Below are 15672 nucleotides of genomic sequence, written 5' to 3'. Positions count from 1 at the left end.
AAAAAAATGAATTGATTGTTTACCTGCTACATTTATTATGAACTGATCAGTTATTATTATTCCCATATTCAATAGTGATTGGTCGTGGTGCTGCTAATTGGTAGCTTGTGTCCCCATTCGACTTTTACAATAATCAAATATATTTGGAACCGATTTAAAAGCAACTGATGACATGCTTACGATAATCAAATACTTCCTCCGTTCCTATATATAAGTCACAAATAACTAATTCTCTTAGATTAAGAAAAGTAGTTACTAGTAATAAATTTGTAAAAAAAATGATTTACTTTCCTAGATTACCCTTATTTACTTTTCTATGATTTTCTCTCTCCAAGTTAATACTTTTAAAGTTTATCATCTCTTTCATATTAAATATGAGGGTGAACTTGGAAAAAATTATTTAATGTTTCCTAGATATTAGAAAGTGACTTATATTTTGTAACAAATTTTTTTCAAAAAATGTGACTTATAATAGGGAACGGAGGGAGTAAAATTTTTACAAGAGGATCCAAAATTATAAAGTGCTGTTGGGAAAGAAAAGTCAAACAGCTGAGTTGATTTTGATCTATATTTGCGAATCGGTTTTTTTCGTTAGACTGCATATAACTGTATACACACATAGGACATACAGATTCAGATTGCCGACAGTTTTTATATCCCCACAATCTGAATTCTGAACCACAAAAAAGTTTTAGCTTATAACACAAATATATTACGAAATACGTTTAAATATATAAGGCATTAACTGCCAAAAAAAATATAAGCCATAAAATTTGGATTAGGTACGAATCATGCAATTCATTTTCAGACTGTATAGTATAAGCTATCAGGTTGCCTAAAATAAAGGATCTATGCTTCCCTCTCCCTCTCCTTAATTTATGTTTCTATATTGCATAGCATACATTACACAAAGTGGGACCTAAATTCTTACAGACGAATGAAGTTTGGATATTAGTTTTTTTTTTTATGAGTAAAAATTTGGGTGAGTTTGACTCATGTCACCAAAACGGATTATGACATGTTTCTGAGAAGTATATCCCTCTTATAGAGGAACTTGCGGATTATTCATCAATCAACATAGTCTTCACATTTGTAAAGGTATTCAAACACACAATTTTCCGAGGAGAAATATTTTGTCACTACCAAGTGAGGTAATAAATGGGTAAGTTTTTTTTTCTCTCTGTGAATGTGAAAGAAATATGTTGGTAAGTGTAGATATTAGTTTTGTATATAAAATATAAATATAATATATGACCAAACTTAAATTCTTCCAATAAATTAATATGAAAGTTTATTTATGTAGCACTCAATATACTTTCCAAGTGTAACAAAAATAAATTTAATTTTCCCCTAACCTAATCTCACATCCTATGAAATTCTTTGAAATTTACCAAAATTTCACTATTTTTTTTAGATTTTTAAAATTTTATTAAATCATCATAAATCTTAAAATATTTAAAAATAAAATATAATAATTATATACATATATATGAAAAATAAAAGAATAATTAAATTTGTGTTGTGAATGTTTGGATACTCATCTGGGCTAGGAGTTAGGATTAGATGGGTTAGACTCATATTATACTTGTTCAACACTCCAAACATACTATTATAAATACAAGGGAGGTTGCACCTAGCAGGGCATCCTTATCAGAATACTTCTCCTTTCTCCTTTACTTGCTTACGCTTTATTCACAACAATTTGCTTAATTTTAAAAATAGAAGAATTTGATTTGCTCTAAAAGTTAGGGACCAAAATCACGTGTAGAACAAATAAAGAGATAAAATTACAATTAAGGCTCTAAAGTACTCCCTCCGTTCCCTATTATAAGTCACATTTTTTAAAAAAAATTTGTTACAAAATATAAGTCACTTTCTAATATCTAGGAAGCATTAAATAATTTTTTCCATGTTCACCCTCATATTTAATATGAAAGAGATGATAAACTTTAGAAGTATTAACTTAGAGAGAGAAAATTATAGGAAAGTAAATAAGGGTAATCTAGGAAAGTAAATCATTTTTTTTACAAATTTATTACTAGTAACTACTTTTCTTAATCTAAGAGAATTAGTTATTTGTGACTTATATATAGGAACGGAGGGAGTAATAAGTTGTGAAAATAATTCAAGTAATGTCCCAGTTGACTTCCCTAGGTGGCTAGCATCGCCTTTGGGTTGTGTCTCAGTTTGAATATTGGTGGTACCTTTAGCCCGACAAATCAATTATTGGGCATGAAAGAGTTGATTTATGATAGCTCTACGAATTCTAAAACATAACTGGGATATTCATCTTTAACGACGTGTTCCCTATGAAGCTAATGCTCTAGCAAATTGCTTGAAATTGGTGCGACTTTGTAGTGTGATATTGCTCATCTGAATTCTCTTTCAAATAGGGTTGAAGTTGAACCCTTTCTTACTAGGGTCATGTAATTGTTTGCTTTTTTCCCTTGGTTTCCATCTATGTTGCATGGTTTGAAAAATCAGGGTACGGGTACGCCAGTTATATATATAAATATATATATATATAGAAATAAAATGTTTTCTACCACAATATTTTTAATTAAAAATATCAAATCTCCTAATGGTGAATTTCTTATATGAAAGACCAACATAAAAACCATCACAACCTAATGAAAATCATCAAAAGAATATGTAATACATTAACATATATCTTCAAACACATACCGTCATAGATAATCTTAAGATTGAAAAAACATAACATAAGATTGAGTAACATTGAAGAGACATAACATAAGATTGTTCAACATAGACAGTAACATAAATTAAAATAGTGCAAAAGAGACAATACGATTGTTCAACACAACAAAACAATTAAACGATAGATTGTTCAACAACCAACAGTACAAAACCAAAGCTCTCTCAAACAGTAATGGTGTCATCATTCCCTTCTCCATCATCAGTGAACAAAAACGAGGTAATTTTGAACAAATTTTTTTTTTTAAAAAAAGTATCCGGAGTACCCACGGGCGTACCCAAACCTACCCGTGGCGTACCCAAAAACGTACCCCAAATTTTTTTTTTTGGTGGACTTGGGTACGTACCTGGTACGTACCCACGGCGTACCCATGGCGTACCCGTACCGGGTCCGGCAGGTACAATGCGATTTTTGGAGTGCCCGTCTCCATTCACCAATACAAAACTCAAGTACTCCAACAAATTATATTCCATAAATCAACTAAAGACACAAAGGTAAAAGGCCAACTTTACCTTATAAAAGGCCAACTTTACCTTATATGAGTATTTCCCCCAATTGTCATCACTCTTAACTGAAATTCCAAGGAACACGTGGTTTGCCCTATAAATTTGGTTAGGCTCGTGGTCATTGAAAAAGCAGCCAAGAAAAAGACAAACTCCAAATGGCACTAATCTTTTTGGTCAGTTATTTCCAAAACCAAACAGTCCAATTAGCCAAGACTCCTCAATTTTCTCAATTAATTAAACATGAAAATGATATCTGCAATGAAATTATCACAATATATAATGCAAACAGTGTTGAAGCCTTGATCTTGAGGATGTGCTGTCCCTACAGCTCATCTCAGTTACAACTAGGCTTTAATGCTTTGTTTTCAATCTTGTGGAGGAAGAGAATATGAACCCACAACACTGAAAGTGACATTTCAAAAGAGAAAGTTTCCATTTTTACAGTTTTTGAAGCCTCACAGTGGTTGAGGGAGTAAGCCCCACAGCTCATAGCATTCATTATTAGCATAATTTTACCATCTGGGTTTTCTTTTTGCTTGCTACTTTTGGTCTCTCTGCATAATCTCACTCCAGGTTGGAGTTCAGGTACTAAAGTTAGAATCTTTGAGTTTTTTTATTCTCAAATTTTGAAGAAAGTTTCAATTTTTAGCTTGAATTTTATGATGTTTTGTGAGTTTGGGTCTTGAATTTGTGCTTTTTCATGTAGGGTTTTGGGTTTTGATTTTTGGGTTCCTGTTTGGAATCTGTGAAAATGGGTTTGCTTTCTGGGATGTTTATGGGGATACTGTTCGGCATAGCATTGATGGCAGCATGGGAGCGGATGATGAGGTACCGAAGCGCCAAGAGAATTGCAAAGGTTTGGATGTTGGTTTTGTTTCATATCAAAGATTAGTAGTGCTGTTCTGTTTGTATTGACTTTGGTTTTGCTGATTATTACATTAGAGATTGTGTGGATTTGTATGTACTAAGCAGTAGTTTTTTTTATGTGGGTAGGGGGGCTAGTTGATAGATTGATATGAAATTATTGGGGGCTTCTTCAATTTTTTATATGAAAGGTTTTGGGTGATCATTGGGTTTATGGTACTGTCAACAATCCACTTGAGAAATTTAATAAAGCTTAGGGAAAGCAGGGAAATTTAATTGTCATAATTTATGTGACTTGTTAGAACTGGAACAAAGGGTTTATCAGTTCTGAAATTGATTATCATGATCCATTTTATGGATTGATGGAATCATAAAGGTATCTTTATTCTGAAACTGCATAGTGGTCGATTATAAGATACTAGAATGAGTTACAAGCCTAATAGTGTATTTCTTTTCGTCATAAGCCAACCATAGAGCCTAATTGCACCATTTCTTTGTTCCTGTAAACATCGGCATGGTGTCTGAATCCTGGATTTTGTACTCATATAACCAATTTCATGTTGAGTTGTCTTCTATGCCCATATTTTATATTTAAATACTGCCCTGTTTCAATCTATGGATAATTTTGTCTTTTCTTAATATTTATCCTCTTTTGCTTCACAGGCAGCTGACATTAAACTCCTTGGATCCCTGAACAGAGACGATTTAAAGAAAATTTGTGGTGATAATCTTCCTGAGTGGATATCTTTTCCTGTATATGAGCAGGTGGGAATTTTCCATTTCTAAATATTACTTGGCATTCAAAATGATTTTTATGCACTGCACCTAGTATTTTATTATGATTCTGCTCTGTGTATAACTGTTCGTTGCATGGGCTTTTTCAGGTGAAATGGTTAAACAAGATGCTGAGCAAACTTTGGCCATTTGTGGCAGAAGTGAGTGAGAATGCTTGCTTGCTCATTATGTATTTTATTCCTATAAAATTGCTTAGCATTCTAGCATCAGAGAATATTGCTTCTAACATCCCATTTCTGTTGTTATTTGAAAGAAAATATTCCTGAAGTATTAGATATGGTGTGTTTATATGAATCTGTCTCTGGCAATAGCAATAGAGATATAATCATGTTCTCATAGTATCATTGGAGTAATTAATCTTTCCTCTCTCAGGAATATCATTCGATCTATCAGTTTCAATAATATAATGGTTTACTTAGTCTTTAACTATCACCATGTTTAGTGGCTAGAAGAATAATACTCTTAATGCCAAAAGCCTTGAGGTACTTGATTCTTCTGCTGCATCCAACTTGTGTCTGAACTCTAAAGTTAATAGTTACTACTTATTAGTAGCCCATAGGGTAAGCATTACTAGTTTACAAAACACATGCAATATAATGGGTTCAATAAGAGTCTGTTTGCTAGTATCATGTACCTATGTTTTAGACATATGCACCTTGCTAGGCTTAGAGATTAATCAATTTCACCTTGTACTTATGCTCTAGGAGATCTTCTACTTTAAATTTTCTTGGAAATCTACAAGGTATACCCCTGCTTTGCTTAAATAGATGACTTGTTCATGATGGATTTTGTTTACCTTTAGGCAGCAACACTGGTGATCAGGGAATCTGTTGAACCACTGCTAGAAGAGTACAGACCTCCTGGAATTACTTCATTGAAGTTCAGCAAGCTGTCACTTGGAAATGTGGCTCCAAAAATTGAAGGTATTGTCAACCTTTAGTGTTTCCTCTCGACATTCTTCTGCAAGTTCAATAATGTTTATTTCAGCTTATTTTGGGGGAATAATCATTTTTCTTTTCAAAAAAGAAAACTGTTTATTTCCATCCTTTGATCTCACATATCATTTACATCAATATCAATAAAATTTTATATTTTCAGTATTCCTTTCCTCCCTCCATACCTAAAAGAGTAACCCTATAATTTCAACAGTAATTAATTCATTTCCTTGCTGCGTTAATGAAATTGTTATTAACTGCTGAATGAAATGCATAGGATCCAGTAAAGGCTGATTAAAGTGTTATGAAACCGCAATATTTCCACAGCACTTGTGTTTTTTTCCCTTTTCAAATTTTCTGTTAGATCATTTTGTAAGTCAAAAATTTATATATGCATAATTTTTTCATCAATGCAGGTATTCGTGTGCAGAGTCTTACCAAAGGTCAAATCATAATGGACATTGATTTCCGTTGGGGTGGTGATCCCAGTATTATTTTGGCTGTTGAAGCCGCCATGGTTGCGTCGATCCCTATTCAGGTTCTATTAGCAGAGTATATTTCTGGTGAATTTCATCAAATTCCTTCTGCAGTTGTCTAAATATTAGTTTTAATGCATTTTTGCTCCAGCTGAAAGATCTAAAGGTTTTCACCATTATCCGTGTTATATTCCAACTTGCTGAAGAGATCCCTTGCATTTCTGCGGTTGTTGTTGCTCTACTTGCTGAGGTAATCTTTTGGGACATGCAGAGGGAAAGAATAAAATCGTTAAATCAGTTTGTATGTGAAGGCATGAAATTGTATATGAAGATATATTAGTGGCTTTACCAAGCTGGTTTCTTTTTTGCTCCTCTTCTTTCAATCTCTCATCAACTTCATGTTGTCTCTGCAAGATAAGTTTGTTGTGTGGCATTTTTTTCCGCGTTTTCTATAGAGAGAATTTATGCTTGACTAAGTAGATGGATGGTTAAGAAAAACAACCAAAATGGTAGATAATTGGTCCCTTGTGATTATTAGGGCGACGCACTTTTCGAGATGGTGAATAATTGGGCTTGACTTTTTATAATTAAACCATTTATTCTTCTCATGGCCAAAATCCATATTCCTATTACTTTTTTATAACTCTATCATCCTTGCCAAACACATGATTCCAACTAAACTGATACTATTTTTTTTCACTGGTGGAATTACTGACTTTTGCTTTAACATTTTAATCAGCCAAAGCCCAGGATTGATTATACTCTGAAAGCTGTTGGTGGAAGTTTGACGGCAATTCCTGGAATTTCAGATATGATTGATGTGAGTTCTGTTTGTTTTATGTAGTACTATCCCCTGTCCTGTTTTTGAAGTAACATTTACAATACATTGACCTTCATTTTGTAGGATACTGTGAATACAATTGTGACTGATATGCTCCAATGGCCTCATAGGATTGTCGTTCCACTTGGTGGTATACCTGTTGATACCAGGTAAATATGAATTTTATTGAAGTTTATACCTTTGGTTTCATTTCTTTCTGATTGCTAATGGAAACATGACTTGCTATGTTACAATATCTCAGTCACAAAATTTTCATGAGTTTGAATTTGTGTTAGTATTCAAAAAGTTTGATCTCTCAATCACCATTTGAGCAGCACCTTTTTTTTCTATCTTGCAGTGAACTGGAGCTTAAACCCCAGGGAAGCCTTAAAGTGGTTGTAGTGAAAGCAAATGATTTGAAGAATATGGAAATGATTGGAAAATCAGATCCTTATGTAGTTTTGTATATTCGACCCTTGTTTAAGGTTAAGACCAAGGTTATCGACAACAACTTGAATCCTACTTGGGATCAGACATTTGAATTGATTGCAGAAGACAAGGAGACTCAGTCACTCACTCTTGAGGTTTTACCCTACAAATACTTTGCCTCCTTTTTATGCTGCTCTCTTCTACCTCCTTTCTTAGAGATATGTTTTGACATTTCGTTTTTACTAATATAACTATACTCATTACTTAGGAAAAATAATGAATTTTTTTTATTAAACTGTTTCGTGTAAGTTCAATATATGAAGATGAAAATATAGTTAATTACCTGGTTTTTGTTCTGATATTAATGTAATGATTAGAAGCATATTACATACTTCTTCCTGAGCATGATTACTTTTGTTTCTACGCTTTGAACCTTCTAATTCTGATCCTAGAGCCATTTTTTTATGCAAACTAGATTTTCTTTGCAATACATACAAAGAAATCCTGTGAATTTTCTCCCTAAAACTTAACATACAACTTTGTACTATAATTGACGTAATACGATGCTCATGACTCTTAGCGATGTTCACCAACAACGGATCTATGTTGAGCATAGTAGGGGCAATTTCCCCTACAAGATTTTAATTTCTAATGATAGATTGATAGTGTATATTGTATTATAACAAGTTAAGAACATAAAGTGTTTAATTTGATCAACCGGATATTGGAAATGCCCCCACGCTTTTATAATTTTGTTCTGATCCATACTTACTTTCCAATCTGTAAAGCAATAAGCCTGAGTAAGTGAGCCCATCAGTTTTATAGTATTATTTTCAAGGCAAATATTTATTTTATTTAATAGTTTTAATACCATTAGCAACAACAATAGTTTATATCACTCAGTGGGAAGGGGTGCCGGACACAATGGTTAAAAGTGACTGTTTGAACCTCTAGGTCGAGTGTTAGATTCCTAGGAGCTGCACTCTTGGGGAGACCTTTACCACACCCGGGTGGAATTGCGAGAGCAATTTAACACAACAACAAAAAAACAATAGTTTATATGTTCATATTGCCCCTACAACTTAAAATTCCTTGATCCATCACTGATGTTCATGACTCTTGAAACAGGTTTTTGATGAAGACATTGGGCAGGATAAGCGATTAGGGATAGTACAATTACCCCTTATTGGCCTGGAAGCAGAAACTGAAAAGGACATTGAGTTGAGGCTTCTGTCATCTCTTGATAGACTGAAGGTGAAAGATAAGAAGGACCGAGGAACTTTGACAATAAAGGTACATGCATTAAGCTGTATGGATGGTGATTTACTATGAGGCTGTGCATATTATATATATATACACGGATGAAATCTATTGAATGAAAAGGCTTCTTTTATGCACTTCAGGTTTTCAGTTCTTGCTACCATTTAGTCATTTACACTTTTTGAGCTTGATTGCAAGTTATAATGAGGTTGGAATTTCAGGTCTTTTATCATCAGTTTAACAAGGAAGAGCAGTTGGCTGCACTTGAAGCAGAAAAACTGATATTAGAAGAAAGGAAGAAACTCAAAGCAGCTGGAGTCATAGGAAGCACGATGGACGCGGTAGGGTCCGGTGTTGGACTGGTTGGTACCGGTGTGCTTGCTGGCGCTGGGCTCGTGGGGACCGGCATCGGTGCTGGAGCCGGGCTGGTGGGGAGCGGCATTGGCGCGGGAGCCGGGTTTGTTGGGAGCGGTCTCGGAGCCTTTGGTAGCGGACTGAGCAAGGCGGGGAAGTTCATGGGAAGGACAATCACGGGAAGTCATAGTGCCTCCAGGAGGAGTGGTTCTTCTACTCCAGTCCATAATGCACAGGAGAATGGTGGTGGTGCAAAGCCTCTCTAATTCCTTCAAGATTTGATAATGAACAGATTGCTATGTTGTTTTTTGGTTTTTCACCATATTTTCTCCAGAGCTGTTAATCAACTAGAAATGTGAATTTAGTTCAGTTGTATCATCTTTATCTGTAAGTATGTTTGACCTGATTTGTTTGTGTATTCAAATTGTAAAAATTCCTTCTTTACTGAACATCAATGTGATTCAAAACATAAAGGAAGTGTTCCTCAGATGAGAGGAGATTACTATTGGAACAAAACATCTTTTTCTATAGGGCAGAACAGCATGAACTTTTAATTATTCTTCATGAAATTATCTGATTGGCTCATGAAAAAGTTTGTTGAGCTTATACCAACTTGGCCCGGACGATAGAAGACCAATCGGGCCTAGCAACTTGGGCCTATGAGATTGGGCCCCTAATATTCTTCTCATGGCAATAAATGTAATATCTCAAATAACAAAAATGTTTGTCTAAATGACTCATGGCAGAAAAGTCTAGTTTCTCTAATTCACATTGTACTCATTTCTCAACATGGTAAATTCTAGGTTTTTCATTGATATGATAAGATATCTAAAATTACGTTTGCATTTGACCCAACGTCAAACCAAACATATACTATATGAATTAATTTGCAGAATAATCATTATCGTAACCTTACCTTATAATCTCCCAAGAAATGCATTTTATGATATACTCAGATTTTATTTTTCTAATATAAACATACATTCATATGATAGTAATTTTTCGGTAGAAATATTAAAATATTGTTGGGAAAAAGAAACTATAATAATGGGCTTATAATGAAGGCTCTAGATTAAATTAGGATTAGCTTCTATAATGTGCATACTATATTTGACTAGTAGTGAAAATTGATATACTTTGTTAAAAAAACCCTTAGGGGGTTGTTCGAGCGAAGCATGTCAAGGTCTTATCTCTGACAAGTTGTTGGTTCAAGCTCCAATCGTCTTCTTGAGGTGATGTAATTGTAAGTTTATAAAGTCAAATTTTCGAATCCAACAACTTTTATGTCTTAGATCGGGCATCATTCCATTACCATGGATTTTGTGTAAAAAAGAAACCAATGAAAAAATCTCTTAATGTTAACTAATTAGACATGGATAATTAAAATTACAATTACTATTACTATCTAGATATTCAAGTAAAAAAACGGCATAGATATAGGATCTTACCAAACAAAATGAGCAGCAATGAATTCTGAGCTTCACGGGATCATTATGATGAAGATAAGTCGTATACTGAGTTAGTAGTTTGTCCACTACTCTGTCATGTGTCACAGTAAACATTCAGCAGTTCAAGCCAAGGTCTAGCACCCATACCATTGTTTAATTCCTTTTGGTCCTTTCTCCCAGAAAGGAGTCAGAGGGCATGCCCCATCCTCTATGGCACCTTAAATTTAAAAATGGAACGTTGCTGCTTCTCATTAAGATTTATACTTCGGCATTGGTATTGGTAGGAAATGAAAGATACTTTCTTTTAAAAGCATTAAGATATATATTAAGACTACAGTCTAAACAATAATATTAATGGTCGATTTAAATGATATATGTTTTATTTCTCCTAATGATACAAATATCTCAAATTCAAGGTTTTATATGAACATAAATTCATTGTAAAAACTAGTATCACATTATGTAAAGAGTTTAATGGATATGCACTGACAGTGTAAAATAGTTTTACACAGTCATCCAATCAAAGCATGCCACATAGGAGAGATAATTACATTTGACTTTAATTTTAATTAAAAGAATAAGATATTTTCTGATTTGGCGGAATTCAATTGGATGTCTGTGTAAAACTATTTTACACTGTCAGTGCATATGCATTAAACTCTTATGTAAATGTTTCCAGCTCGAATAGTTTTTCCTGAAATATGTGTATTAAAGAAAAAAAAAGGGTTAATTACGCTTTTAATCTCTTAAAAATTTAGAAAATTTGGAATTGGTTCCTCTAAAAAAAATCATACATTTTAGTCCTAACGTTAGTGAAATTACTCTATGTGGAGTATTTTGTGGACACCGGGTAGCTTTGTGTATTTCATTAAATTTGATGAATAAAATTTATGAAATATTTTTAGGAATCAATTCCTATATTTCCAAAATTTACGGGGAAACTTAAATCCATACTTAACCTAGAAAACAATAATGTTTAAAGACGGTCTTTTTTCAGGCTATAAATAGGTCATTTTTTACAACTGAAAAAAAAGATATAGATAAATCATAAAAATGTCCATCCTAGTGGGCACCTAGATTATATTCTAAATATATATTACTACCGGTAGCTATGCAGCTTATCTCATTTATTATATTCTTTTGGAAAGTCCATTCAACGTTAACCAGCAAACAAAATTTGATAGTTGACAAATAGTATCTATGTAAAGATGCTATGATATCTTATTTCGATATGTGACAATGGACAGTTCTTAATCCCTGTTGGTTTTATATATATATTTTTTCTTTTCCATGGTCCACTGAAATGAAAATGAAAAAGAATGTCGAAGAATAAAATGATGGAGTAACTTGGCTTATATATTGTGAGCAGAACATGAACAGGCTATGGGAAAGATGAGGACAAAATTACAGTCGAGCGTGAATTTATACAATAATGAACAAATCAGTTATGTTCATAATGTATACGACAAACACCTCATTCTCATTTGAATGTTGTTATATACAGTTGCTGAGTTGCATCATGTTGATAAGGATACTGGAAAAACACTCGCGGCTGTTGTATGAAAGACAATGAAAGCATCTGCATCACTGTCCCTTTCCTTGTCATCAAAATGGCTAAACCATTTGCATGGTAGTGGCCTGTAAAACCCAATTATCAAAAGGAATATATTGATTAAGGAATTAAGAAAATTCATGACCCCTTCTTAATTTCATGACCCTTGATCTTGAGTACAGCCATAACTCACGTACATGACCCATTTAATTAAGGTAAATTATGTGGTACTTTGAATTTTTTTTGTGTGGTACTCACATTAAGTTATTCAACAAATTATTACTCTCTTCCTTTCTGATCTTTTGTTGTTTTAACTTTTGGCCTAAATTCCAAAACTTTTGTTGTTTTACACACCCAATGTATTTTTTCTCAATTTATTCCATGTATATCCTCATTTAATACTACATCTCTCACATACCACCTCTTATCTTCACCAATCAAAATCATAGCAAGTTTCTTATCTTCACTTTATTTCAACATTAAATAAGGGTGTCTATGTCAACAAATATATCAATGATTGCACTCTTAAACAATGTGTATAACCTTAAACAACAAAAGATCAGGAACGGAGGGAGTATCATGTTATTCAAGGTGATTACTACTACATCTTTAGATTTTACGTTAATTACTTGTCAATTAACTCTATCTCATGAAATTCAGTTTTTAATGAAAAACGGATGAGTGGTAGAAACGAATGATGGTGCTGGAGATGCGCGTAAAATGTTCATGGATGATGGATGAACAAAACACATAACACACAACTCACAAATCTCACCCCCTAAGAATGGAACGTTGCATTACTATGATAAAACAAAATTAGAATTTTAACTGGTATATAAGTCTTTATTATTGTACCAACTCATTTTGGATACCACACCTTAGTCTGATATAAGGTACCATGCACCTTTAATCAATTGTGAAGTCAATTCAGAATTTACATAGTATTTAAATTTTGAGTCTGTATGAATTACATAACACTTATTGAAGTTTAATTATTTACTACTATTTTTCAGTGAAGAAGTCACAATAAAGAGTGATGCTATATATATATATATATATATGAAAAATAAAATTCAAAAAAATAAAATAGAATTTATGAAAAAATCACTAAATCACATATACAATATTTATGGAAACAATTTTATACACGATTTACATGAGTATATAAAATCTTCGAAAAGAAAAAACATAAAGTAATTTTTATTTTAAGATAACATAAGTATATATAATCTAACACTTTTTACTTCACCAGAAAAAAAATTCCATCAGTTTATTTATTCAATTGCAATACGCACTTTCTTTAAAGAACTTGTATTTAAAAAAAAACAATAAAAATTTTGAGTCTGTATGAATTACATAACACTTATTGAAGTTTAATTATTTACTACTATTTTCAGTGAAGAAGTCACAATAAAGAGTGATGCTATATATATATATATATATGAAAAATAAAATTCAAAAAAATAAAATAGAATTTATGAAAAAATCACTAAATCACATATACAATATTTATGGAAACAATTTTATACACGATTTACATGAGTATATAAAATCTTCGAAAAGAAAAAACATAAAGTAATTTTTATTTTAAGATAACATAAGTATATATAATCTAACACTTTTTACTTCACCAGAAAAAAAATTCCATCAGTTTATTTATTCAATTGCAATACGCACTTTCTTTAAAGAACTTGTATTTAAAAAAAAAAACAATAAAATATAGTATTATTATTAATGTCCAATTTGGCCAAAAGTGAAGTTTTCTTTTTCATCTTACTTTTGATTTAATGAAAAGAAGAAAAGAAAATGTATAAAGTAAAAAGTGTTGGAGTGGACATTAATAATAGAGGAAAAGTTTGATGCACCGACGGCGTCAACCAATCAGATTTCGAGGATGTGAGAAAATCTCTCTTTTCATTTAATTTTATTAATTGACATGTTACATCCTTGAAATTTGATTGGTTGACGGTGTAAAAAAACTTTACACCGTCAGTGCATCAAAATTAAACTCTTAATAATATGATGAGTTATGCTTTGGAAATATCGCTCTCACGGGTCAGCGTCTGTTCCCCGACAACCATGGGATTCTACTTTTTTAACTAACCACTGCTATAGGAGCTAACTCCTCATATTTGTCCAAAAAATCTCACATGAGATGTTTAGATATTCAGTACTCTTTTGACCCAATTTTTTTTAGTAATTTTAAATTTTTGCTTCATCATTCTACAAATTCTCCCAAATTAAATAGAGAAAAAATTAAGTGTGTGTTACTTAAAAAGCATTTTGCTAAAATTATATGGATATTTTTTTGGTAGATTTTACTTTTTTTGTAGATAAATTATATGAATATTTTGACCCTAAATATATGGATGTTTTTCCACCTCTACTCCACTGAGGTGACAATGGACTGAAACCAAATATCGCTCATTTTACTATACTAGTTGTAAAATAGAAGTCTTTTTATCTGAAGGTGAATCTATAAATATGCGATAATGAGTTTTCTTTATAAAAAATGTACATTTCCCCCTTTAAATAATAATAGGTGGGTGCTAGCATGAAAGAGCATGTTGTGAAAGACATCTTCTACACCATTAGATCTAAACGAATGGTCTAGATTTTTAACAGACAATCTGATAGAGTGGTAAGACCATATACAATGGTTAAACAAAAAATGTTTTGTTTAACCCTTTCCTACCCCACTTTTTCTCTTCCCAACACTCTACATCATCTTCTCTCTCCAATTCAACAAACTCTCAACAATTACTCACTCCAATGGTTTTACTTAACTCTCAACACCCTACCCCACCACTCACCCTACCCCACCACTTTTTTATTTCACATTTTTATTTAATTTTATATTTTTGTTTTTATAATTACATAAAATTACAATTATCGATTTAAATTAAATTAAAACAATAAACACTTAACAATTTATTTATTTTTTAAAATATAGACTATAATTTTTTTTCTTAACTTAAAATGCAAGACAACAAACTAAGCATACAAGAATTTATTTTATTTTCTTAAAATAAAATGCAAGACAACAAACTAAGCACACAATATCTTAAAATGCAAGACAAGGAAAACCTAAGCACACAACACACAAATAACGTAATTAGTACGATACAAATCATCTTCAATCCTGAGACATTCCAAACTTTGCCCAGATGTGCTTCATTAGATCTGCTTGCAGTTCATGATGAACATTTGAATCACGCAACTCGGATCTAGCACGCACATGATTTGCAAAAGCGGGTAAAACCTCGGTCGAGTATGGTTGTTGTGTACTAGATCCACCTTCCCCAGATTGCTCAAAATCGGTCCAACGTTGAGCATATGAATCTCGTTCATCCTCGACAATCATATTATGTAATATGATGCATGACCTCATAATGATACTCAAGTCATCTATGTCCCACAAGCGAGCTGGTTCACGGATGATTTTAAAACGAGCTTGAAGAACTCCAAATGCACGTTCGATGTCCTTCCGACATCCCTCCTGAACTTTTGCAAATAA

At 32.6% G+C, this 15672-nt stretch overlaps 1 protein-coding gene across 1 annotated transcript; it reads left to right on the top strand.

Annotated features, from left to right (window-relative positions):
* The first annotated feature begins 3521 nt into the window (after nucleotides 1-3521).
* Nucleotides 3522-9671, top strand: LOC130746626 (calcium-dependent lipid-binding protein-like). The gene is made up of 12 exons (XM_057599316.1): nucleotides 3522-3807; nucleotides 3929-4078; nucleotides 4750-4851; nucleotides 4971-5021; nucleotides 5684-5804; nucleotides 6233-6354; nucleotides 6444-6542; nucleotides 7032-7112; nucleotides 7197-7282; nucleotides 7471-7696; nucleotides 8670-8834; nucleotides 9023-9671. The coding sequence occupies exons 2-12, from the start codon at nucleotides 3974-3976 to the stop codon at nucleotides 9419-9421; spliced, it is 1557 nt and encodes a 518-aa protein (XP_057455299.1). The 5' UTR covers nucleotides 3522-3807; nucleotides 3929-3973; the 3' UTR covers nucleotides 9422-9671.
* The last annotated feature ends 6001 nt before the right edge of the window (nucleotides 9672-15672 follow it).

Source organism: Lotus japonicus, chromosome 3, assembly GCF_012489685.1.
Source record: "Lotus japonicus ecotype B-129 chromosome 3, LjGifu_v1.2".
Classification (NCBI taxonomy): Eukaryota; Viridiplantae; Streptophyta; class Magnoliopsida; order Fabales; family Fabaceae; genus Lotus; species Lotus japonicus.
Note: the sequence above shows the minus strand (reverse complement) of the source record. Positions and strands in the feature narration are given on the sequence as shown.

Excerpts from the sequence above, each read along its gene's own strand:
- LOC130746626 (XM_057599316.1), top strand. The coding sequence starts at position 3,974 with ATGGGTTTGCTTTCTGGGATGTTTATGGGGATACTGTTCGGCATAGCA. Across the intron at positions 5,022-5,683 it reads TTTGGCCATTTGTGGCAGAA|GCAGCAACACTGGTGATCAG; the intron begins GTGAGTGAGAAT and ends GTTTACCTTTAG. Across the intron at positions 5,805-6,232 it reads TGTGGCTCCAAAAATTGAAG|GTATTCGTGTGCAGAGTCTT; the intron begins GTATTGTCAACC and ends TCATCAATGCAG.